Here is a 27046-nt window from a genome sequence, read left to right as displayed (position 1 = left end):
AGGACAATAATAGTACCTACCTCAGAGGATTGCTATGACGGTAAAATAAAGGGCACAGTATAGTGTGTAGCACAAAGTAGGTGTTCATATAACTCTTAGCTCTTGCTGTAGATAGAGCTGTTTTGGATGTGACTTCAGTTTGTCAGCAAAATTAGTTAAGTGCCTGGGACAGTAACTACTTTTTTTGTATATATAAAACATGAGTGTAACTTATAAGAATTTTTTGTGATAATTGATTACTTCTAAACTTAATGGTGCTATCTATATAGTCATGTGTGGGAATATTTGCTACCATCAGGCATAAAATGTAGTCTATATCCTCAATATGAAGTTGGAAATTAGAAAGAAGAAATGGGTGTGGAGGGTATGATAGATACATTTTTCTCTATTTCTTCAATTTAGTTTATATATTTTTTTCCTTTTTTCTCCCCAGTAATTTCCCAGAATATCAGTAATCTCTCATGACTCTTCCCACTTCACATTGTTATTTTCCTAAAAAAAAAAACAAAGTTAATAGTACTGCTGTACCAAGCCTTGGTGTCTTATTGAATTCCATTTTGATTTTAGAGGGGAAAAAGAGGCTCTATGTTTCAAATTTGTATGTATGGGTGTGGGAGGGAGTGAGAGAGGGAAGTGATTGCTTTTATGGAAAACCTTCCTTGACTAGTGCCCTGAATCACTGACCACGTACAGCCAATATTTTATTGTATTCTTTCACGGGTTTAGAGAAGTTGTACCTTGTGAGGTCTGCAAGCCTAATGCTTTGTAAGAGTATCTTGCTTTATCTTCTTAGGTTGGTTTACTGCTTCCCGAATTCTAGAAGTAATATTCATTTTGTTCAGAGGATTTCAAGCCCATTAGAGTGTAGACATTGACACATCATAGATGCTATAGCAAAAGGAGCTTGAAAGTTGAATAGAAACATTTATTTCTTTATGGTCTTTTTCAGAAGTTGGGCACTTGAAAGAGGAAGAACTTAAAGTATAAAGTGTAGTATCTTCTTCCTGAAGGTTCTACTTGCTTTAAGTCTCCACCTGGGAACATCAAGACTTCCCTCTTGTAAGAATGTTGCATTGCAGCTAAGTCTGTGCTAAGTTCTGCTCTTAGTCTTTGCCACACCCATTCAACCCCCTGATGTTCATTTTCTCTAATATCCTTCAGGTTGTTGAGTATCTTAGCTGGATGGGTGTGGACACGCGTTGAGTTAAATACTATATGGGGCACTGGTTTGTTGCCTGTTTATGTACCTGGCATTTGAAGTTTTGAATGCAATATAAAATGAGGGTAATCAGTACCCCATCAATGTTTAAAATCTGTATGGAAAAGTCATTCACAGATAGCAATTTATGATCTCTAGGCACATCAGTTTAGTGACACAGTGACAGACAGAGGAACAATTTTAAGGAAGCCAAATACAGTAGCTGCCAGCTAGGAAGAGAATTAGAAAGTATAAAAATGGACAGCCCCTTCCAAGTATTGCATCCTGTACAGGTGCCATCGTGATAGGCCACCCTGTCTCCGAGCCCTCCCTCGATCGTGTCTCCTACTTCCTGGGCACATAGGAAATAGAAACCTTTCCTTCCTCCCTCCCTCCCTCCCCCCTTCCTTTCCCCCCTCTCTTCCTTCCTTCCTTCCTTCCTTTAAAAAAAAAGGACATGTGTTATTACTCAAAAGAAGTATGGAAGGTAGTCACTTCAGTTCATGGTCTTGAGCAGCTCAACAGTGTCCTCAAGGACCCAAGCTCCTTCCGTCTCCTGTCACATGTCCTCAGTGTGTTGGCTTTGTCCTCATGCTTGTTTGCTTGTTTCCCCATTGCTGCAACATGACTACTGCTGCTCCATAAAGCCATTTGTCACACAACTCAGACAAGGTTTTACATAGCTAGTGTAGGAGTCTACTCACATGCTCTTCTTTTCTCAGATACCTGCAGGGTGAGGAGCTTAATATGGGAGGGTAGCATGGGAAAAAAACACAAAATGATCTTTGAAGAGACTTTGGGCATTTGTGCAAAGTAAGTGACTATATTTTTGAATATATAAATGGAAAACACATGTGTGCTAAGTGACAAGTGTATGCTCCAAAGTCTTGAAATATGTGAGGATTCAGGGTATGATTTACTTCACTAAATCCCTAAAAAATATGTGAGCACTTGACAATGTTCTAATTTTTTGCTTTTTCGCATGTATATGTTGAAAGTTTCCTCTAAATCAATTCCTGTCCACTTTAATGTTTTTATTTTGGAGGCATATTTTCCCATACCCATGACCTCAGGACATTGTGGATGCTCAGTGAAAACTGCTCATGGACTGACTGTGATGTTTAAGATAAGCCTTTTAGTTACGCAGAATCTTCTCTTTTCTTCCTCTCTAGCCAGAAACCATATTCTTTGTGAACCTAAGGAATGTTGAATTTAAACCGTAACTTCTGTGGCTCTTGCCAATCAAATCAAACAGTAGGGGAAACTGCAGTGGGGGGCCAGGTAGAGGTGGTGAGTTCTTTGAAGCTAGACCCTCGAGGTCATGATTTCTCCACTCACCAGTCTTTTGCCTTGGGATCCCTTCTCAGAATCCACACACTGGAAGAGAGTAACAAATAATACACACTGGGGTCAGTGTCTTAGTTGCACTAAAACTACTCTCCCATTCTTTATGTTGTGAGGCTTGTTCACAATGCTTAGCACACACAGGAAGAGAGCGTTGACTGACAAACTACCTAGCAAAAATCAGTTAGTTCTCTACAGCTTTGTCTGGTCAGCCAAACCCAAAGCCTTTTGGACCCAAGTCTGTCTTTCTATTTTACTATGGTAAGTCATTTTCTCTTTTTAGCTCTAGCCAGGTTTTGCCCCCAGTGTAAGCTGAAATTTCCTCTCTAACCCTCTTGGCCGCTGAGAAAGCATGTTGCTCCATAGGCTATGTCCATGGTTTTAGCTGAATTGAATTCTAAGCTGTTTAAGACAGTTTCCTGATTGAAGGCATTATCTTGTCCTCAGTTTTTACAGTGCTCTCAACTCTTGACCAACTTCTCACATTGAACTGTTTATTCTTGGGCTTATTCCTTCTGCTGTCTGTTAGTCTTCCCTTTCTGAGCGTCTACCATTATCCCTTTGTTTTATTCAGTTTAGCTTCCTCCTCATTAGTCATTGGTCCCTGACTTGCCCATTACATGCACATTTATTTCCATCATATTGTTTGAGACCAAGAGACTGACATTTTGCCTTCCATTAATTGGTTAACATAAATATATTTTGCTGTGCAATGAGGAGGGCTGTATTTATTGTACATAAATATCTAACATAGTGACTTATTCAGTAGTTTATAAAGATTTGGGTTTAACTTTGCCATTTTTTTTCAGGAGTTGGTTGTCAGCAACCCTACTAGGGTATGTGATTTGCATGTGAAGCTCAGGCAAGCCAGGCATAATAGGAAGATTTTATACATAGAAATGGCTTTTTCAAAGGTGGCTTCCATTTTTAGAGACATTGAAAAAGTTATAATGGATTTATAATTTTATTCAATCATTTCTCAGTACTTTTGAGTCATTAAAACAGTCCTTTAGTAATTATTGGTTTTCCTTGATAAACATTTATGGTGTTTTTTTTAAACATATTCTTTTGTAATCTAATAAGAGTGGAAAGGGGTTAGAAGCCAAATCTGTAATGATATGCAAGAGATGACAGTACTGACAGTGAGTAAAGAAATATGGTGTCATTGCTTTTATTTCATACTCTCCAAATTACCTGTGATGAGCTTAAGCAGTCTCATTCATGAATAGAAAAATTTTAATTATTCACAGTGCTTTGGTGTACTATAAAAGCAGAATTATTAACACTGTAATTTGTTCGGATAGCATTTGGTAGGAAAATATATCAGAAATAATTAATTGTTTTCAAGATAAGATAAGGCAGCTGTATCTACAGGGGGCAATCAAAAAGAATAGTAGTGGGCCATTGATTGCTTTTTAGAGAAAAAAAATTCTGTTCCATTTCTAAATGTTAACAATTGTAAGAGGAAAATTCCCACTTGGGAAGAATGTGTTCCAGGTTGCTTCATTTCCAGGTGTTTGACATTGCATGGAGTCTTAGATGAATAAGGCTTATGGCAGTCTTAGGGATTGCTGTTCTCAAGGACCTCAGCTTTCTGCTATGAAAGCTTCTATTTTCAAAGTAGGCCAGTATCAGTGGGAATGTTCCAGTGGTCTCTGTGGTACTTCTAGTGAAGAGCAAAGTTTCCCCCCTTGAATCTGAGAGACCTACAGAAGAGGATACCTACCTGCTAACAAAATAAATTTCAGAATGTTGCCAGTGAATGAATTGCATTTTCTACTGTTTATGGGATTTGACTATCATTTATCAATGGGAATAAACCTTGCCTCTTTTGGTCCCTTTTAACATACCTGCATGGTACAGATATGATTTATAATCATTCTAAAGTTTAAGAAAATCCAAATCATATGATAGTTAGCTTTGAGACCATCCATATTTTCCCCTTTCCCTTTTTCTGTCTCCTTGACCTAGCAGCAGGAAGCCTTTGTTTGAGGTGTTCATCTGGAACAACTTTTCCACACTTGTTTTCATGTTCTGTTAGATTACAGGGCAGCAGGCCTACCTTTGAAGCTCCTTTCTCTTTTGTTTCTTTGCCGTGCACTCCAGTAATTAACTTTGTCCTTCTTTTATTTGTTCCAGTCAATCGCAGGCCACTCTGCTGAGCATCTTCTCCCAGGAGTACCAGGTTAGAAGTTTTCTCCTTTGTGAGGGTTGACAGGTGCCTAATTGAATGATGAATGTCCCTTTATTTCTTTGTAATTGAACTGCCAGCTCTCTGATTGGGTTGGAGGATATTCTCCTTTCCACATCGAGCACCGCCTGCGTCTCAGTGGAGGCCTGCCAAGCCTACCCATCCATCTGTCTAATAACATCTAGCCTTTGCTTATTTGGTGGACCTGTAATAAATTATGCTAAACCATTATTATTCTGACAATAATAATTTCCCTGTGTTGCGTGGTTCCATGTGCTAAATGTTTGCTGACTTGCACTGTCAGTGCCGCTTTCCATTGCTGACAGAGATGATGATAAATGACCATTGCTGGAGTGGCAGAAGGCAAGAGAGGCAGAAAATGGAGTCATTTATCATGAGATGACAGGTGTCAGTCAAGTGGCAAGTCTCTATGGAATTACTTTTGTAGTTTTCAAATAAGTTGTTTTTAAGCAATGTTCTTCCTGGTTAAAAATGGCAATTGGATTGTAAAACTAGAGTGCGGAGGACTTAGATGGAATTGAATTGAGGGAAAATTAATACAAAGGTTGAAACAGGGAACAAGTTTTTCTTTGCCCTCTACAACCCTAAGCAAACTTAATTTAGATTCAATTACTATGACCCTGTTGGCTTTTACATATACACTGTACCTTGTGGTACAGTCTGGAGACATCCCAGCCACGCAATAGAGATTAAAATGCATAGGTTCATAGAGTAGAAGGGAAAAAAGATCTACCACCACCCAAATCCCCAAACTATTATTCGGTTTGCCCTTTATGTTAGACATTGGGATCAAGAAATGTGTCATTTTTGTTCTTGAACCTGATCTGTGACACAACATAAAAATCTTTTTTATTTTGTTTCAGAAACATATTAAGAGAACACATGCCAAACATCATACTTCGGAAGCGATTGAAAGTTATTACCAGAGGTATGACCTGCCTGTCCCACTAGAGGGTATCATAATACCTATTAATTGTAATAATAATTATGAATAAATTAGATTAATAAATTGATTTTCTATATAACATTCCAAGGCATCTTGTTTTAAGTTTCTTATTTAAGACTTCAGGTATATTTCTTAAAATTTCTCAAATACTCTGTTGTATGGATTTAAAGAATATGGTGAGACCATATTAATTTACATGTGTGTGAAATCTTTACTATGTAAGAAATTGTTCCAGTATTAGAAAATCTCAGTTGGATGCTTGAAACTGATTGTAAGCGCATATCTTGGATAGATGCGTATGTTCATGCAGACGTATATCTACACGTATATGTGAAAGTTCTCAAACCAATTTTATTTCTTATTTAAATCAGCAAGTTGAAAAGTATATTAGAAAATAAGATTAAATTTTGGTACAGTTGTATTTTGCATCGTAGGTATTGGGTTAGCCATTTTAGAAAGGCAAAAAAAGATATAAATCAAGTAAGGACATATAGAGACACATAATAATGTACAGCTGTCAGATTTTAAGAGGGGTTTATATTTTTAAAGGAACGTCTTGAGTATTGAATCAATAACATGATGTTCAGGAGATATTCTAATTTCAGCCTAATTTATTATAGTTCCAACCTCTTGTTCAAAAACAAAAAGAATCTTTAAAATAGCTCCTTTTTTAAAAAATTAAAAAAAATTTGGCTTTGTAATATGAGTGAATAACTTATAATGGTAAATGGTTATGGTTTGCATTAGAAATTATTGGTTGCTTTCTTAAATATTTTAAGGGCATACTGGAAAGGAAAACAGTTTGAAATATGCTCTTAAATTATTACACATAAGATTGACAGAGCAATCTTTCTGTGGTGAGAGTGACACCACTGATTTTAGATGAATGATTTTTATGCACGAAAATTCTATGAATTAAATGAATATGCAGATAAAATATTGGTATTATGTTTCTGTAAAGTCTTTTTTTTAAGAATTGAGTGTTTATTGAAAAGTTATTGAAGTTAGATTTTTTTAAAAGTATTCATTATGCCATAGTGGTAAAAGATATATTCTGTTTTGAGTAGAAGTATCTGTTAAAGAAATATACATGCATACACAAACACACACACACACTTTTATATCTAGGAGAGTTACTCTTTAAGAAGCCATTGTAGGGCTTCCCTGGTGGCGCAGTTGTTGAGAGTCCGCCTGCCGATGCAGGGGACACGGGTTCATGCCCCGGCCCGGGAAGATCCCACATGCCGGAGCGGCTGGGCCCGTGAGCCATGGCCGCTGAGCCTGCGCGTCCGGAGCCTGTGCTCTGCAACGGGAGAGGCCACAACAGTGAGAGGCCCGCATACGGCAAAAAAAAAAAAAAAAAAAAAAAAAAAAGAAGCCTTTGTAAAGTTTGAAGTGATTTATTCAAAAGTAATAATCTCCTCAGTGAAACTAACATTTAAATTAAAGTTATCATCTAAATCATACATATAAAATTGAGAAAGGCCTATGAAGTGCTGTGAAGCCAACAACTGCTTTGGCAACCAGACTCTCCACTGAAATACTGAAAAGTGGCTCACGTGTCAAAAAATACATTCTTATTTATAAAATTTATAGTCTTAGGCTTCCATATAAAAGTATGATTCTATTTCAGATTTTAAGGCCCAGTTAACATCAACAAGGGAAAATAAAGCATTTCCTAGAAATTTGGAGATTTGCTAACAGGCCATGGGCTGCCCTCTAATAATCATTTTTTTCATAGTAAAAAAGCCGTTTTAATTAGATGATTTCTAAGATCTCTAAATGCTACTTTTAAAAAATTTACTTTCATTAAAAACTATATTTGAGGGGCTTCCCTGGTGGCGCGGTGGTTAAGAATCCACCTGCCAATGCAGTGGACACGGGTTCGAGCCCTGGTCTGGGAAGATGCCACATGCCTCAGAGCAACTAAGCCCATGCGCCACAACTACTGAGCTTGCACTCTAGAGCCCACGAGCCACAACTACTGAGCCCACGTGCCACAACTACTGAGCCCACGTGCCACAACTACTGAAGCCCACATGCTTAGAGGCCGTGCTCCACAACAAGAGAAGCCACCGCAATGAGAAGCCCACACACCACAACGAAGAGTAGTCCCCGCTCACCGCAACTAGAGAAAGCCCGCGCACAGCAGTGAAGACCCAACGCAGCCAAAAAATAAAATAAATTAATTAATTTTTTTTAAAAAGTATGTTTGATTTCTGAGGTATAAACATACTTTATTGGATTACCTGGTTAGTTTAGGCCAAAAACAAAGATCTTTAAGTATGGTTACTCGAACAGTTGATTGGGTAATAATGAAAATATAGAAACATATTTGTATTTCTTTAAGTTTAGTTAAATGTGAGAACCTCAATTACTTCGAGGAGTCACAACATTTGAAACACAATCTTGAAGTTAGGCTGTGATGGACCGTTTAATAGGAAAGCAGTCTGACTGGTTTCTTACTTTACCACCCCGCTTCCTGACTTTTCTGCCCTGCACTTTGTGCTTGTAGACGGGCTGTGTTGTTACCTTTCAGATGATTTGACCTCACAGATCTCTTGTTCTAAATGTGCAGGTTGAATGTCCCTGTATTCTCTGTGGTAAATTGGCCTTGAAAGGTTTTTGTTTCCCAGCTGATTAGAATAAAGGCAAAATTATATCAAAACATACTTAAGCAGTTTGACAATCTCAACAATTTCTTCCTTTTTTTTCTTTTATAAAAGTAATACATGCATATTGTGAAAATTAAGCACTTTCTTTTTTTTTTTTTGCGGTATGCGGGCCTCTCACCGTTGTGGCCTCTCCCGTTGCGGAGCACAGGCTCCGGACGCGCAGGCCCAGCGGCCATGGCTCATGGGCCCAGCCGCTCCGCGGCATGTGGGATCTTCCCGGGCCGGGGCATGAACCCGTGTCCCCTGCATCGGCAGGCGGACTCTCAACCACTGCGCCACCAGGGAAGCCCTAAGCGCATTTTTAATGGTATAAAAAAGAAATGAATGGTATAAAAAAGAATGAATATAAGCCCATAATTGTGGCACCCATAGATAACCACTGGTGTTTTTCATTCCAGTCTTTTGTCAATCCATTTTTACATAGATGAGGTCATCCTATATATGCAACTGTGAATTCTGAATTTGATACTTGGAAAAATACATATGACATGATATTATTTTGAAGAGAGCGTTTTGTAAACATTTTTATTTTATTACTTCATATGAAGGTATCATAATTTACTGAATTATTCCTCTGTTGAACATATATGTTTCCAATATTCTGATATAAATAATACAGTGATACATAGTTTGGTGCATAAGTCTTTGCATTTGAATTAGTTTCTTAATATTTCTGTAGATGGAATTACTGGTGTAAACAATAAGCATTTAATGATTTTATTATATGTTGTCAAATTACCATCTAGAAAGATAGTAATGGTTACATTTCTACTAGCAATATCAGAGAATTCCTGTGTCTCTGTATTCTTGCTAGCATTGAGATGTTCTCAATTCAGAATTTGAAGTCTGTATTAAAGACCATACAATCCACAGCGTGATTCCATCATGGTTAACTGAAACTTCAAAGTATCCAAACAACAGTAGAAAATGTTTTCCTAAGCTTTTGAATTACTGAGGAAATTTCCTCAGTTCTTCATGTTGTGTGTGTAGAGACACAGCTTGTTCATGTTGAAAAGAACTCTCTATTCTTTCCCACTGTACTAATGGCATTTTAGTTCTAAACAGGAAACATACTTGGTAAAATTTATTTAGATTTATCTAGATCAGTGCACATGGGCATATATGTGCACACGCACACATACACAAACACACGCAAGTTGGTCAAGTTTACAAGTTTCCTCATCAATAGCAAAGTTTAGAAATACTGTCTCTCATCTCCTCCTGTCTCTCAACACACACTGTTTGAGGGGCCAGCTTTATTAGCTTTGCAGAATCAGACCAGTTGGATTTTATTCAGATGTTCACATGGAAAAAAGGATAGTTCAAATATGTTACTGATATCACATGATACAGATAGTTTCTAAAAATTCGAACCACTTTTTTGTTTAAGTAGCACCATTTACTTTGCATTCACTGTGTCCCATCTACTATGCTAGGAACCAAGTATAAGAATCACAATACCTGTCCTCAGCTGCTCTGTTTAGTGGGAAAATAGTTGCATGCATGGAGATGGATTCCAGAGATTTTTGATATAGAATCAACAAAGGTGGTATTCAGATGTAAGCTTAGTGAAGAATTTTGGTAGATTTTTGAAGTTTTACCATTATAGTTGTTATAAAAATATTAAGATTAAATAAGTTTGTCTTATATTTAAAATCAGTACATATTATTTTTAATCTTAGATGCTAATAGATCTTACACACTCAAAAAACGTCATAAAATGGACCTTCTGGGAAGATCTTTTAAGGATGGTTTCACCCACGAGATATACATTTGTTAGTCCTCCTATGGCAAAGCTGGAGGATGACATACAGTCTATGCAGAGTAATTTCAATTTGCAAATAGGCATCAGGAAGGCAGCCCAGGTCACCTTAATGTAGTGTTCAGGATTACATTTTTATATCCCACTTACAATTCAGATCTTTGCTAAGGACGTGCCGGATGAAGGTTCAACATTGATTTGTGTAGCCCTACCCCAAGGAGAGAGAAACAACCCATTATAACTGTGTGAATAGTCTATGCTGTAAGTTTGCACAAGATGTTTTGAGGATGGAGAGAAGGGTAGCATTAGGAATTTCTGATTATGACCTTACTGAATGTTTTCTGTAATTATCATGCTCCTTTGATTGCATATCTAAAAATTTGAGTAAACCTGATCTGTCACTTGATATGGGGGACAGTTAAAGTTCCCAGAAAGGACAAATGCAACTTCAGATTAATTTTAACTTAATTTCTTTTCCCTAGCACTTCTGAAGTGTTATAAGGTATAGGTGGGAAACAAATTGGGGAATAAATACAGTTAGAAGCAGGTCTACCCTTTTCAGCATTTGAGGACACCTCAGTAGGCTTTGGGAGATCAGCGGTCCATTTCAGAGATTTACTGCTTACCAGCTAGGGGAGCCCAGATGGGTTTCATCAGTACTCTGGAGTTTGGTTTCTTTATATGACCAACTGGGAAGAGTAATCAAGCTCATAATTAGGAATTTCCACTGTATTAAGTATGAACATGCTTCAAATATTATATAGACTATACACATACAGGGCGCTAATGTTGTCATTTGACCAACTCCTGTTGCTTTAAACTTAATAGAAGTGTTCTATTGGTCATTACCAGGATTGTGATTGATGCAGCATTTATATGAAACCATATAATTTGGACTCAAAATGATAGCTTCCGGGCACAGGCAGTGATCTGGGGTCTAGCTGTTCTCTTTCATTCTTTCCAAATTAACCCCTGAGAAGAGGTTCTGCTCTGGTCTCACTAGAGCCTTTCCCAGTCCTCAGATAGCCCAGGCACATTCCTGACATTTGCACTTACTGTTCTCTTGCTGGGAATGTTCTTTCTCTCTTGGCTTGCTGCTTTCCTTCTTGTGGGTTTCTACTTCAGTGTCACTTCCTTAGAGAGGGGCTTCCTGACCAACCCATCTAATTTATATTATATTGTAGCATATGTCATTACTTTATGTATTTACTTCTCTTTTTCTTCTCTGTCTCTTCACTGTTATATAATCTCTATGATGGCAGGAACCAAAGAAGTTTTGTTCCCTTCTGCTTCTTCAGAACCTGGAATAAGGCCTGACAACTAGTTAGCTCTCAAAAATATTTGTGGGATAAATGAATGTTAAGTAGAGAGTTGTAAAGATATACTATTATCAATATAGGCTTAAATACCCTGACCCAGAACCAGAATGCTTAATGAATGTGCGCTCTGGTTAGTTGCTCCGACTTGACGAAACTGATTGTTCCTTGAACAGACCTATCAGTGCAATGGAAGTTGTGTAAGTTGACATGAAGTTCTTAGCTGACCTATTTCCCAGGGATCCTTCTCTAAACCACACTTGTCTTGTTTGTTTTTATTTTGTTTTTCCCTTGCTCCTGAAATGACAGTACTTATTTCCCAGTTAGATTCCTAAACAATTTATTCAAGAAAGGGCCAATAGATGAAAATGGATTTATTAGAATTACTTTGAAGTTATAATGATCCTGAGACTTTCCCCACCTTAAATTATTTGATTTTATTGCACTTCATTTATTGGAAATCATACATCTTTATAAGCATACCTGTGAAATAATGTAATTTAATTTAGTATTTGCTTCTGGCAGTTACAGGGAAGACCTCACCTGTTGACTTTGATTTTTACTATCAAACAAATGTTGTTAGTTTATTCAATCAAACAGTATACTATAGAGAAAATGTTCACACTTAATTTTATTTTCTTGCCTAAAATGGCTTTTTAAAATTATTTAATTACTCATTTATTAGAGAAAAAATCATGTATTCAATATTACAATATAATCACCTATTATAAGCCAAGAACCGTGGTAGGCATAATAAATTGAATAAAATGAAATTCTTCTACCTTCATGAGGCTTTCAGCCTTACAGTCAGGTTGGGTTTGAGGTGGACAAGTAACTCAGCAGATACAGTGTTCTGGGCTAAGTGATGGAGAGATGAACAAGGTGCTCCTGGATTGCACATAAGGGATACTTAATGTTCTCCCAGGTCATGGTGGATGAAAAAGGAGACATACAATCTGAATCAGGAGTTATCCAGGTGAAGGGCTGGAGTGGGGAACAGTGACTAGAGATGAGGCTGGCTGAAGAGAGTAGGTAGGAACCAGATTATGAAGATCCTTATGAGAATTTTTAAGTGGTTATAATTTAATCTTGAGATTTAATGTGGGGCTTTTGAAGTGTTTTAAGGAGGAGAATGGTATGTTCAGATTTTTATTCTAAAAAAAATCACTGGCTTCCATGTCTAGGATGAATTTGGGGAGTTTGTTTTTTTGTTTGTTTGTTTTGCAGGGTTAGGGGATGAGGAGAGCTGGAGGTTATGACAGAAATCCAGAGCAGATAAGATGATGGCTTGTATTACCTATTAAAGGTGTGCTGACCCACTGATGAAAAGTCTGTTCCATTTTTTTCCTAATAAGGTGTCAACCAATCCTATGAACTAAAAGTAAATAAAAAATGATATGCTTGCATGGATGCGTTTTTCAGGAGTAAACTTATTTCCTTCCCATGAGTGGCTGTGGTATAGATAAAGCCAGGGTGATAGGGATAGTTCTTTTCAAAATCACCTCTGTGTTCACTTTACATGTTAGGAGGTGAACACAAGGGAGACCTGTGTACTCAGACCTCCTGTCCCCAACTTCAGTTAGTTAGTTGCCAGTGGTTTTGAGGTAAGTTGTTTTTGTTATTCTTTTCCCTTCAGTGCTCTCCTATGACAGTAGCATACCTTAACTAGAGTTGAGCATGGCATTTGCCCAGGAGAAACATGTACACACAGAGGATGCTGACAAGTCTATGCTGGCCTTTTCTTGTCACTGCATTACCACTTGGCTTTGTCTTGTCTAGGTATCTGAATGGAGTGGGGAAAAATGGAGCTGCCCCAGTACTCCTGGAGCTAGCCAATGAGGTAAAGTTATTGTTATTATTTTATTTAAACTTACATAAAACCTAAGGGGCCTATCTAGAGTAGCTTTGCTTAGAATTATAATTAACCTTAAAAAAAAAGATTTTGAAATGCAGAGCAGATAAAACATTTTATCTTAGATGCAGTAGACATTTAAATTGCTCCCTGGTCTCTTTGTACTTTTAATAATTGGACCAAGAACTTCATATATTAATAAATCAGTTAACATAATTAGTCTACTTCTTTTAAAGCACATGTGTAAACAGCTTCTTGGTTTCTTATTTTGTGGGAAATTTCAACCAAACAGCTCAGGACATGCTCTTCTTCAGATGTGTTGTCTTAATTTAGTGTGAGACATACCTGTGTCAAGTACAGAGATGTATGCCAAGAAAATCTATGCTGTCATAAAAATGAAGAGAGAAATTGTGTACCTAAAGATGTAACATTTACTTGATTCATTTGTTGTTGTTGTTGGCAAACTTTTATTATAATAAAAGAGACATGCCTTCTAGAAAAGCCTTTCTTTATATGAAGAAGCATACTCTTCTTATTAACACCAAGCATGAAGTGATTTATTGAACATATGTGTTAACTCTTATCTGCTTCTGTTTGGGGAAACAAATAGTAGTCTTACATTTAAAAAAGGAAACCCCAAAGACTTCCCATGAGTGAAGAAGCTGTAAAAAGTTCATAATAGTTGCAGAGAGCATACAGAAAAAATAAAATATTTAATTCCTAAACTTTAAAATATTTATCCACTGTAATAAGAGCAATACAGTATTTAGTCTGACTTGGAACTGCTTATGCAAACCTCATAGGGATGGAATGAAATGTACACTATTTTTGTGTTGCATTATAATGGAAAACATAGAAGCAAGGCAGAAAATGTGTGTTTGCATTAAAGATGACTAGGTACTGTGAGCATTAAGTGTTGCAGTAGCAGCGAGTTCTCCATGTTATATTAGCAAGGAAGGATGGCTTCTCTCACAGCTTCTGTCTGCTGTGCACCACTACAGTCAGCCAATGAGTAATTACCTATAAGTTACTAGAAGGTTTTAATAGTCTAGGCAATGTCTACACAATCTGATAGGATTGTTAACATATAGAATGAATTTCTCTCCTCCTCCTAGCAAAACATCTATTGATATTTTATTCTTTTTATTTTTTTTAATTTCTAGAGCATGGTGGTTTTTACATGTCTCCAGATTTCATTATTAGTCGATTCTATTAGCAACATGAAGTATCTGAGCTATAACTAATTCAGAATTTAATGATTGTCCTTTATGAGAAAGAAGAGTGTTCTTTATGAAAAAAAAAAGCATTCTTGATACAGCATCTAGAAAGAGTGTGATGCAAATGTAGTAGCCATTTTTATAGATGATATTGGTGGCATAAGTTTTATATAGTAGCAATTTATATTCATTTGAATTTTTAATAGATATTTCTGTTGAGCTTAGCTTATTTAGCTGACCTCATCTTCCATCCTCTGGTAATATGGAAAATTTTAACCCACTGACACATTTTCTCCTATATCAATAAACCTGTTATTTGCCATGAATATATAGTAGTGTTTAATCAAAGAAAAGAAATAGTTATTTAAAGATGTTTTCTCTCCTTTGGCTGTGGATTAGTACAGGGATAATAGCACTTTCTGAGGGATTGCTAATGCATTAGGGAAATTTGGGAACGACTGGTACCAGATTATGGCTTCTAAACAACCAAGCTGCCATTTTTATATGATAGTTAATACCTAAATGACATATGCTTGCATCTGGTGACAATTGATGTGATGGTAATGCTTTATGAGTCACTATATATTTAATCAGTGAAAACTGTAAAAATTGATGAGAAATATATAACATTGATATATTACAGTGTGTAGCAGCTCTCTTAAATAAGAACAAATTTGATTTGGAGGGTAGGGACTCTGTGTGGTCGTCATTGATTTTATAAATATCTTAATACTAATTTTCCTATTTCAAGGCTAAAAATGAACATTTTAGGAAATCTTGCTTTGTTAGTATAATAATAAGATCAGTCATTCTGTTCTCTCCACACAAATATTTTCAAGTGAGATTTGAAGCACTATGAATTTTACTTACATGCTAAATTCTGACATGAAACATGATGGCCCTATTTCAGAGAAAGATGGACACATGATTAATATGAAAATTAGGGAGATGCAAGTACCTGAACTAATAAGGTAGTCCTTATTCAGGCTGGACTACCTTCAGTAATTTCACCATTTTTCATATGTGTCAGCTCTGATGTGGGTTACTAGGAATAAGCAGCTTCGTGGAAAGCATTTCTTTCTACTTGGGGAATTTAAGGGCATCCGAGTACATACATATTTGAAAAAACTGTTCATACAAATGAAGCCAGCCTTTTTGTCTAGTTACTAAATCAAGATAAAATTTTGGTATGAGTACAGGACTTGAAAACCTGTCAAGAAAAAATCATGGTGATAATATATGAGGAACATTTGCTGTCTTACACCTAAGATAAAAGACTTGTTTTAAGCGAGCATTATTACTCCAGAAAAATACACACCTATTTTCTGGTGAAATTAAATCAGTGGTTAATAAGGGACCTGAGAACCAAAAAGAAGACAGTAGGTTTCCAAAAGAGTAGATGCATTTTTAATTAAAATGACTGTTAGATTGAGTATTCCCTATTTTCTGTTTGAGCCTTTATAAAAAAAATACCTCCCTGGCTTCTGTACTAGCCTAAGTAACATTTCAGATAAGCCTAAGGATGGTTGATCTTACAGTGCAGGTATTATTATTATTGTTTTTATTATTAATATCTCCGTAATCTAGATATTTTATTCTATTAAACAAGATATTTTATGTGTAAGGACCTTACCAAAATTTCAGTCAAGTCTTTAAAGATAAAAAAACTAAAATCAGTAAAATCCATATTTTTAATGGCAAAGGACGTTTAATTTAGTTTCTGAAAACAGTCGCTAACAAAAGGGATATTTATTTGAAATTGCATTCAAAACAATGTAAATATAGACAGTTGGAAAGAAAAAAGGATAGTTAGAATAAAAAAATAATATTGTCCTATCAATGGAAAAAATTGAGAAAAGCCCATTTTACAGTTTTAGATGAATATGTACTATTTTTAAGTTGTTCCATTCTTTTTCTCCAATATTATATTCAATAATTTGCCCTATTTATTTTTTTCATCAGTATAGATCATACTTGTTATAATTTTATTATGATAGAAGCCACCAAGAGTAGGAAAGATTTTAATGAATGATGCTTGTTGTGGTTGATTAAAATTGACTTCATCTTCAGCATTGACAAAATATTGGAATATCAACTGCTTGCACAACTTGACAGTTTTAATTTTCTATTTCTGTTTTGTGAAGGTGGACTATGCACCCTCATTAATGGCTCGGATTATACTGGAAAGGTTTCTACAGGAGCACGAGGAAGCTCCACGTGAGTTACCTTTTTTCTAATAGTACTCTTTTCCTCCCTTCCCCCAATTTAAAAATAATTTACTCAGCATTGCAAGTCACTTAATGAGAGCCAGATTCCAAAAGGGCTATCATGAGCAGTTAATGACAATTAAATGCAATATAAAGGACCACCCACAACTTAAATACACTTCAGAATAATGCTTTCTTCTTTGTCTAAATTCCACATTCACCACTCCATTCAGCAAAATAGACAATGTGTATCAAACTCAAAAATTGATTCATCTTTCATATATAGAACAAGATACATCATTTAAAAAACCACTGTCAGGAACTGGCTCTAAAAGAAACATTCATCCTTTTTATTTTAATTCAGCAAGACTGGAGAAATACTACTTCCAAATGCAAAAGTGAATTTCACTGGTCTTCATACAAGAAAATAAAAAATAAAAAAAGTAAAGAATAGAGCTACAGGAGGAGGTTCAAGCCTAAATTAATTTGCCACTGAAAAAATACATTTTGTTATTTTCTCTGTGTCAACTGCATGATTAAAACCGGCTGTTAAGTGAGCTCTGGGGATGTGCTCGTAAAAGATTTATGAGTAATATTCAATGTGATATTCAAAGTGAGTCATGAATATCAGGATAATTGCTCTCAGTGCTGGCTCTTTTACTAGGCAGGAGTTTGTCAACTGCCCCATAAATATTTGCCTAGTCTCATGTAAAAAAGACAATTTCATCTTCTGCATTTTTATTACCTAGTGTAATGTTTACCTTTGGAGCTTAGCTGTGGTAGAATAGGTAAAGAGCTTTGGAATATGCTTTATGCATATAATCTTCCCTGTTTGAAAGTAGAAGATAATACCTACTAAAATATCATTCAGTAGTACATGTTGGATTTTTTTTTTTTTATTTTTTGTCAGAGACTTCTCCTTTGATTTTTCTTTGAATCTGCAGTTATCAGTGACTGGTGGCCCAGTTACCTTGTGAAGGTTTCATTTGAATGAATTAAGTACTTCCCCTAAAAATTCAATATCATTTCAATAGATGTAGCCTCTAAAGTAACCTGCAGTGATGCTTCATGAGGAAATCACATGATGTCAGAATGGTATGGTTTCGATTTAATCAAGAAAGAGATTAAAGTGGATGTGTGTTATTTTCAACTTCGCCGCAGCACCGCCATTTGTCAAAGTCAACCTTCTGATTGCTTTGGACCTACTGCTATCCAGGTCTTGTCAAAATAGTAGTCAGCATAGTCAGAAGCAGGTAGACCGGCCTATAAAGAACAGTAGCCCACACAGTAAAACAGAATTCATTGACTCGTGAATTATGAAGTTAATAGGTTGATCATAAATTTTGTAGCCGTTAATTTATAACACTGGCACATCTTCAGTACATTCTTCTTTTTATTTTGTACCATTTTACATAGTAGAGTTAAACAGTGCTGAATATAATTTTGATGTATGCTGTATATCAGAATTCCTATAATTCCAATGCTAGGATTAAATGTTTTGCATGAATACACTGGAGAAGGACATGAGCATTTTTAGAAACATATCAAGGAAAGGGTATTTCAAGAATGTGGCTTCTTGGAAAGGAGGCAAATGTAAATATTGTATGCTTGAATTACACTATGATTATGTATAATCAAATAACTGTATTTTGAGGCTTTTTCTTTTAAAATTGGTTGGGTTAATGGCTGTTTTACTGTGAGTTGTTACAGAGTCAGATTTTTTTTTCCTTTAAGTAAAATCGTGACAGATATTTGATGTTATTTTTAATCATCACACTAGGCTATTGTGAAGCCACCTTTTTAACTCCATGCTTGCCAGTAGGCTGACGGCCAGTCAAAAAAACTATTTAAATATTCTTCTGGACAGAAAATCACTTTTAAAATCTTTTTATGATTAATGACCAACCATTATGAGAGGTTTATCATTTTAAAAAGTAATAGAAAATGTTAAAATTATTGCCAGATTGTAGAATTCAGTTTGCTGATGACGCTGGGTTGTCTTCCTTTCTTTTCTTTGTCTTTCTCATCCCTCTTCCTTCCTTTCTTCCTTTTTTTCTCCCCCCTTAAAGTAAAGAGCTTTAAGATACTGTGGCTTATATTCTGACACTTTCTTCCCCTTCACAGCAGCGACCTGGCTGGCCTTTGGCAATGAAATTCAATGCACATGGCTCTGCAGTCAAATCATCAAATTTCCCTGTGTGTATATTAGAGTTTTGTACTGTGTTTCCATTATGAAACAATGCGGGGATAATTGTCTTTGGTAGCAATTAGCTAACAGGTTTGTTCAGTGCTGTTGGCACAGGCATCCGTCATCCCCTTCCCTGAGCACACTTTTTGTCTAGTGTGGACTATGGGGATCAATAGAATTCTATATAGGGGAAATCACCTCGGCTTTAATGAGCTGCAAGTCTCAGCCAGTCTTGGTTTGTATTTTTAATTTTTTCCTCTTAAAATTAGAAATCAGGGGAAAAAATCCTATTCCTTTGGGAGTGGAGAGTGCTATGTACGTACTGTTGCTTCCACTGGATCAATGCTCGGTTTTAAATTGTTTTTTCCTTCTATAAAAAAGTATAGTTAATAACATGGGTCACATAAGTCGTGTGACTTCAGTAACATATTTTAAAAATATCTACTCTTAAGGAGTGCTGTTGGGTTTTTTGTGGGATAATTTTTAGAGTATGCTATGTATATTCTGCTCAGCATCTCAGTAGTTAAAACAAGACCTGAATGACTTTGATAACAGTTTTGTAGTACTGATTTTGTGGTTGCCCCTGGTTAAGTCATGTTTTACAGTCTTTTAGGATACTTTGATGTTGTACTGTTGCTCACCCTCCCAGCAAAACTAACATATTGATAGGATAGGTATTATGAAGACTGAGTTCCAGAAAGGATAAGTGACTTGGCCATGATCCTATAGTTATTACTACATAAAGCTGACCCTAGAGCCCAGACTCCAAAATAACATTGTTCAATCATATTGAATTGAGTCGTTTTTCTTCCTTCCAACTTAGTTTAGTGAAATTTACTCACGTTATGCCATTTTCTTTTCCCCCTAAAATCCTTATGGACTCTAAAGTCAGTTTGTTCTGAGGGAGAATAGTAGTAAGCATTTCTTTGGTTTTCTGTGGCCTCCAAATAGCCCAGGTGAGGCAAAGGAGGCCAATTTACAGGTGAGGAAACAGACTCTGCAGAGTTTGTAAACAGAATTGGCAGTAAAGTGCGTGTGGTGGTCTATGGTGGTACCAGTACCTGAATCCAAGACTTCCTGCTCCTAGTCAGCAACTCCTTTTACTGCATTATGGTGAATGAAGTAGCAGTTAGGATAATTTTGGGGGAAATGCTGTCAGAATAGGATTGCAGGTTTTCCTGTCACAATACAGACCTGAGCAAAAGCAGGAGATGAAGCACTCTTTACTCTCATGCCATCATGTCGAGTGATTGAGCCCTACCCCATTCAGTAGTCTTTCTTCCTAGCATGGGATATTACCAACAGCATTTTAATTAATAACAAGTAGCAGGTAGACTGCATTTTGGGCTGGTTTCTTGAAAGTGAAAGCCCTTATATTTTGAACAAATCCTGTAAATATCAACCTACATTTTTTTTCCTGTTTTGTATCATGTTTTTAATTGCACCAACAGAGAGTAAAATTGGAAAGTGATGACCAGTTATGGACTGAATCGATAAAAAAAGCCTGAGTTTTAATTCCATGTTTTATAATCTATTCCTGGGATCTCACGTTCCCATCTTAACTTGTTCAGGAAGGCTAGAGATTGTCTTTTTTTGTAATTGCTCAGTGCTCCCCAGTTTTAGTGGATGTCCTGCTCCATGTTAAGTCTTGAGTATTAAATGTGTGCACGAGTGAATGAGTGAGTGTCACACTAAGCACGGTGACTTTCTCCTAAGAGTCATACTACAGATAACCCTGTTTATGGAGATTTTCTTAAGTGGAGTAGATATGGAAATGGAAATATCCTTAAACAGGAGAAGATTATGTAAATGTTTACAGTTTTTCCATGAAAATCTTCCATGTAAAAGCTCTTTTTAATAGGGAGGCTGGCATTATAATAAAATTGTGAGCATATTGATGGTTCTTGAGTCTGAATATATGGCAAATTAAAGTTTCTGGAGAACCTTTGGGAAAATACCTCCATTCACATTAGAAACTGTTGGTTTTGTTTACTTCCTGAAGATTTTATACAGCTTTTCTTAGCTTTCTTACATATAGCAGTATATCCTCCCTGCTTTCGGATATCCCACCATTAATAGTAATATCCTTTTAAAATAAACAGTACAGTTAAACGAATTTGCAGTGAGGATGAATGTTTTGTAGAATTCCAGTTTATTCTCTTGGTTTTCCTAAGGGGATGTGCTCTTCTACCTAATATGCGTGTGATTACCCCTCCCCCCAACTGAAATAGTTTTCTCCAGTGGAATTATTAATTTTTGTTCTTAATTTCATTAAGGTCATTAAAAAAAAAAAAAACTGGTTTAGAGCTTTGGGCAGTGTGCCAGGCCATCAGTACACAGTATACTCATCTTTAAAGCTCTAACTTTAATAGAAGAAAGTGTAAAAAAGCATTCCGTACGTATTTGGATCTAAGTAGACTTTGAGTGGTCCCTTACTAACAATACTGGAATATTGATTTCTTTGGAATTCATGTTCTTCATTTTTCTGCAGTATGTCAAGAGCTATTTGAGTGCTGACTATGTTCTGGGCACTACATTAGTTGCTATAGCAGGTGGAAAGAGACATAAAACTCATAGCCTTTCCATCAAAGAATTCTCAGCTTAGTGGGATGTATGAAGCATGCACATAATAATTATCATTCTACATGTGCTTTTAGAGGCAAAAACATGCTGGAAAGGAGTCAATGGAAAGATATGTTCTGGTTTGTAGAATTAAAGAGGCTTTATGGATTGGGGGAGTATAGCTGCAGGGGAAGATAATTGAAGACAGAGAGCTGTGTGAACCAAGTATGAGGTCTGCTTAAGAAGAATCCAGAGTCACTAGCTGAAAGCTTGTGTGTACAGTCTTGGTGGGAATTAAAGCTGAACAGATTCAGTTAGAAACATATAATGGAAGATACTGAATTTGAGACCTAGGAGTTTATATTTAAGTTAGCAGGCAATGGAAAGCCATTGATGGTTCTAAATAGCAGAGTGCCAGGATCAGAGTTTTCGGGGGGGGGGTTGGTTTTTTTTTTGCATGTACGCGGGCCTCTCACTATTGTGGTCTCTCCCGCTGCGGAGCACAGGCTCCGGACGCGCAGGCTCAGCGGCCATGGCTCACGGGCCCAGCCGCTCCGCGGCACGTGGGATCTTCCCGGACCGGGGCACGAACCCGCGTCCCCTGCATCGGCAGGCGGACTCTCAACCACTGCGCCACCAGGGAAGCCCGAGTTTTCGGTTTTTTATGGCAGTACTTTTCAACAAGACAGAGGTGAAAGATATCATTTGGACCAGGTGGTAACTAGGATTCCCAGCACTTTTCTGTAACTCCCCTTCCACTCTTCCACTCAAGAAAATATATTGGAATACATTGACGAAGAGTAATATTACTATATAAATATGTAAATCAACTTTCATTTATTAAAAAAATACATTTACTTTATTAGTTATAAATTACTTGCAGTACACTTTATAATTGATCATGACAGAGAGCTGTGTATTGTGACAGCAGTCAAGAACCAAGGTTGATTCTTTTTCTCTCAAAAGATGAAATGCATTAGATTGTGCCTGTGTTGTTTTCTCCCATTTAGTTTTAAAGCCTCGGATGCCAATTTTTGCCTCAATATTTAGAGTTCCTTTGAGCCTAATTAATTCATTCTTTCTACAAAAGAACTTCTGAACCTCAAATCTGCTTTTTCTTCTATAGTTGAAGTGCCCCATAATCCCGCTTTCCATGAGTAGTTAATGTCTTGTCTCCCACTGTATTTCTGCCACCCTATCTGCTGGCTTAGATCTCTTTTCAGTTTTGATCCTTTTTCATGTCTTTATTTAGTTATTACCCGCTTAAGACAATTCAGGTAAGCAATAATAATAATATCTGATAGTCACATAGCACATACTATATATGCCAGGTACTTTCTAAGAGTTTACTTAATATTGGGGTGTTTAATCCTCAGAACAACTTTATGAGACAAGTGGTAGTAGTATTCCCATTTCCAGATGAGAAAACCGACACACAGAGATCTTGAGTGTCTTGCCCCAGGTTAAACAGTAATTAGTGACAATATGATTTCAGAGCCCAAGCTCTTAATGATTATGCTAAACTGCCTCCCTAGGAAAAAAGTATTTTGTCACAGAACTCTGTGTTGTGAAACCTGTATAGCTAAATAGTTTTTCACATGAGTCGGAAAACTTTGAAGTCAACACTGAAGTTCACAAATGTTATAGCCTAGGTATAAACTCATCAAATTTCGCAGTTTATCCAAAAAGAGGTCTTATTTTTTCTGTAAATCTCAGACTTTTAAGTGCCTGTGTAATTCATTTACTTATGTCGTATAGCACTATATGTCTTTATAAAAGGGAGTGTTAACATATAAGTGCTTAACCTTTACTTCTTAATGATGAGCTTTTAAATTGTTATTGTGCTGACATAATTAGGTGTAACACCTAAAATGCTTTGTGTGTATAGCTATAAAAAGAAAGTAATGTGATCTAGGACTGACAGTAAAGCTGTATCTAGGAAAAAATCCTATGGAAGGTTGAAATTGAATGTGGTAACTGCAATTATCTAAAAGGAAGTCTATTACCTTATGATAAAACTGTCAAAATAATGATTGGGTACTCCCACAAATTGTGCAGAGAATCAATAAAACCAATATTACATCACGGTTTGAGAATTTAGGAATTCCACTTTCTCCTAATTCATGAGAGAATGCTAATATATTTAAGAATGAGATAATTGTACAGTGTTTTTCTTCTTTTTTTTTTCCCTGCTTCATTTTGTAAGCAACTCTTATTAGAGTAAATATTTTTGCTTGAGTAGCTTGATGAACAGTGTTCTTAGAAAATCTGAATAGTATTTATTCATTAACCATATAAAAATGTGCAGACAGTATGAGCTACTTCCTTTTGCCTTGCAAGGACATAAAATGCAACATTTTGAGTAGATCTCCTTTGTTGATGGCAGATAACTTCTGCTTCATTCAGGGCCCATGCATTGACCTTTGGGGTCATAGTCAATCTGTGATGTCATTGTATATGAGCTAACCTTTGTATTTTAATGAGGATTATCAAATTATTCTTGCTAAAACTAAATTGTGTAGATTGGTAAATGATTTATCTTCTTCACTAAGCCACCTAACCTCCAAAGTTTAATTTTTGTCTTCAGCCTAAGACATTTTATATAACTTATACAGGAATGAGTTTTGGTGGACTGTTTTCCTTGTCTTGGTCCATTCCCTGGTCTCACATTCATAAATATTTGTTGACTTGAAATACATATTTTGTTGATAATGTACCTACCATTTACTTGTTGAGTAAGTAACACAGGAGTATGGGGCATTTCAACTCTAGGATTGAGAGGAAATTTCAGAATTTTGCAGGTAAATCCTAAAACATTGGAATAGAACTTTATTCTTTAAAAAAGTTTTAATATGTTTTATTTGACATAGATAAGGCACACGTTATTTTACAGTTTTATAAATGATAAACAGTGCTCAGGATAAATGACCAGCCTAGTCTATAGCTAGAGAGAGCAAGAGTTGGGGCTTGAACCCAGATCACCCAGGCCTACCTGCTCTTCTGCTTACCCTCACTGTGTGTCTAAATGCCCAAAGGAATGAACAGAAGCAGTGAGCAAGGGAAGGGACCTGTCTTTTGATTTCAGAGTCATCTTCTTTCCATTATTTAATGAATGTGAATTAATAGCATTGTTTAGAATATTACCCAAGTGCTTAGCTTCTCTCAATGTCAGAGAAGTTTATCTCTTTTCTACCTAAATCTTATCTGTTACAGTTTGTGTATATTTCCGCTTGTTGAGTTGGAATCCCAGTTTAATCGTATACTAGCTGTCACCTTGATTAACTTCTGTGGGAGCCATGGTTTGCCCTTCTTTAAAACTGGATAACAACATCTGCCTTTCAAGGCTATACAGATTAAGGATGATTTTGTAAAGTACGTAGCATGCTGCTTGGCACATAGTACCACTCAAATGATAGTGACTTTTGTAGTAATAAACAGTGATATTCCAATACTTACTTGAAACATAGGAAGGAATTAATTTACCCTTCATCTTCTTTAAGTACTCTTGAAATTCCAATTCTCTGGTCATTGTGGAGATCCTGAAACCTCTTGAAATACTTTCTGTGATGTTCTTTATGGGGAGAAATTCATTATCATCTTATCAAAGCTGCATAGAATGGGAGGATGAACTCCCATCTCTTGAATTCTCTTACTAATTAACTTTATCTTGTAATAACAAAACAGCATATGGATGATCTATCTATCTATGTACTATGGAAATTTAAAACCTTTTTTTCCTGCCATAATCATTCATAATTATACCTCCTCACACTTCAGGAATTCTTTTAGCCGACACTCTTTCAAAAGCAACGGGAGTTGGGTTTTTGGTGGTAATGGAAGGGTTATATTTCTCATGAGGTCATTTCTGGGGGCAGAAAGTCCACTGGAAAGCTTTTACTTTTTTAAATAAAAATTTTATTGAGATACTTTTAGATTTACAGAAAAACTGCAAAGATAGTACATTGCCTTCTCCCTGTACCTGTCCCTCAGTTTTAGTTACCCCTAACGTTGTAATTTTATATTACTGTTTTACGTTTGTCAACACAAACACAAATAATTGTCAAGTAATTGGTACATTACTATTAATCAAACTCCAGACTTTATTTTAATTTTACCACTTTTTTTAGTTAATGGCTTTTTTTCTGGTTCAAGATCCGATGCAAGGTCCCACATTACATTTAGTTATCATGTTCCTAAATCTCTAGTATGTGACAGTTATTTAGCCTTTCCTTGTTTTTGATGACCATAATGGGTTTGAGGAATGTTGATCAGGTATTCTGTATGTCTCTCCATTTGGGTTTATCTGATGTTTTTCTCCTGATAGGACTGGATAGTAGGTTTGGGGAAAGAATACCACGGAGGTGAAGTTCCCTTATCATCGTCATATCAACGGGTACATGATACCAATATAACTTGTCACTAGTTATGGTAACCTAAGTCTCTTGGTTAAGGTGGTAGTTACCAGATTTCTCCACTGTAAGGTTGCTGTTTTCCCCCTTCCACACTCTGTATTCTGTAGAAGCAGGTCACTAAATCTAGGCCACACTCAAGTTGAGGAGGGAGATTAAACTCCACCTCCTGGAAGAAGGAGTATCTAGATGTATTATTTGGAATTCTTCTGTAAAGAAGTTTTATCTCTTCTATTTATTTATTTAATCATTTACAAAACCATGTTCATATATATACACTTGTGTATATTTTTAATTTGAGTTGTATTCGAAGTAGACGCCTTTCATTTAGATTTGGGTGTTAAATTTGTACCACACATTCTATCATTCATCTCAGTGAATCAGTCCCAAGTAAAGCCCTCTGCAGAATGACTGATAAATTTTCTTTGGTTACATCCTCTCTTCTTCATAAAAAGAGGCCTGTCAATGCTATAATAAGTATCAAAAATAAATTTCCTAATCTAAATTTTCACAAATCTGTTCTATTTATGAACAAGTACCTTTTTGTTTTGCTTTTGCAAATCAACTAGTTTTGATTCTTAGGGACAATGCTTTTGAAATGAAGAAATCAAAATAAAGGTGAATTCTTTTTTAAAACCTGAATCTAATTTTGGTCTTTTCCGTGCTTCAGTCACCACTCTTCCATAAATTATCAAAAATGCTGGTCAGTCAGAGAATACCTCTGTTTAGAAGGTATTTGGTGGGCAGAGTGTCCTATGGCCTATTTGACTTATTTGAGCTAGTGGGAACCTGCTGTTATTGCACAGGGAGCTCAGCTTGGTGCTCTGTGATGACCTAGATGGGTGGGATAGAGTGGGGGCAGTAGGAGGGAGGTCCAAGAGGGAGGGGATATATGTATACATATAGGTGATTCACTTCGTTGTACAACAGAACTAACACAACATTGTAAAGCAACTATATGCCAATAAAAAAAAAATTCTTGTTTCAATCTTGCTTTTCTGCATTTCCATTGTAGCTGTTCCTGTTGAGTTTTCAGACTACCGATGAACATTTGGTAAAGAAAAGTACGGCTTGTTTAAGAACGTTCCTTTAAATGATAAGTTACATGTTTAGTTGCTTCAGGTTAAATTTTCAGCAGCAGGGAAGAGATCTTTGTGC

The 27046-nt window shown here is 36.2% G+C and overlaps 1 protein-coding gene across 3 annotated transcripts in view; it reads left to right on the top strand.

The window, feature by feature from the left end:
• The window catches only part of CDIN1 (CDAN1 interacting nuclease 1), a 218727-nt gene that overhangs the window by 54867 nt on the left and 136814 nt on the right, over positions 1-27046 (top strand). For all 3 annotated transcript variants that reach the window (XM_082618124.1, XM_082618125.1, XM_082618126.1), the window contains exons 2-5: positions 4682-4727; positions 5618-5682; positions 13233-13293; positions 16667-16739. In XM_082618124.1, coding sequence (XP_082474250.1) covers positions 4682-4727; positions 5618-5682; positions 13233-13293; positions 16667-16739 — 245 coding nt within the window. The remainder of the gene's footprint in view (positions 1-4681; positions 4728-5617; positions 5683-13232; positions 13294-16666; positions 16740-27046) is intronic.

Source organism: Mesoplodon mirus, assembly GCF_964341445.2.
Source record: "Mesoplodon mirus genome assembly, chromosome: 4".
NCBI lineage: Eukaryota > Metazoa > Chordata > Mammalia > Artiodactyla > Ziphiidae > Mesoplodon > Mesoplodon mirus.
This window is presented reverse-complemented; position numbering and strand designations above follow the sequence as displayed.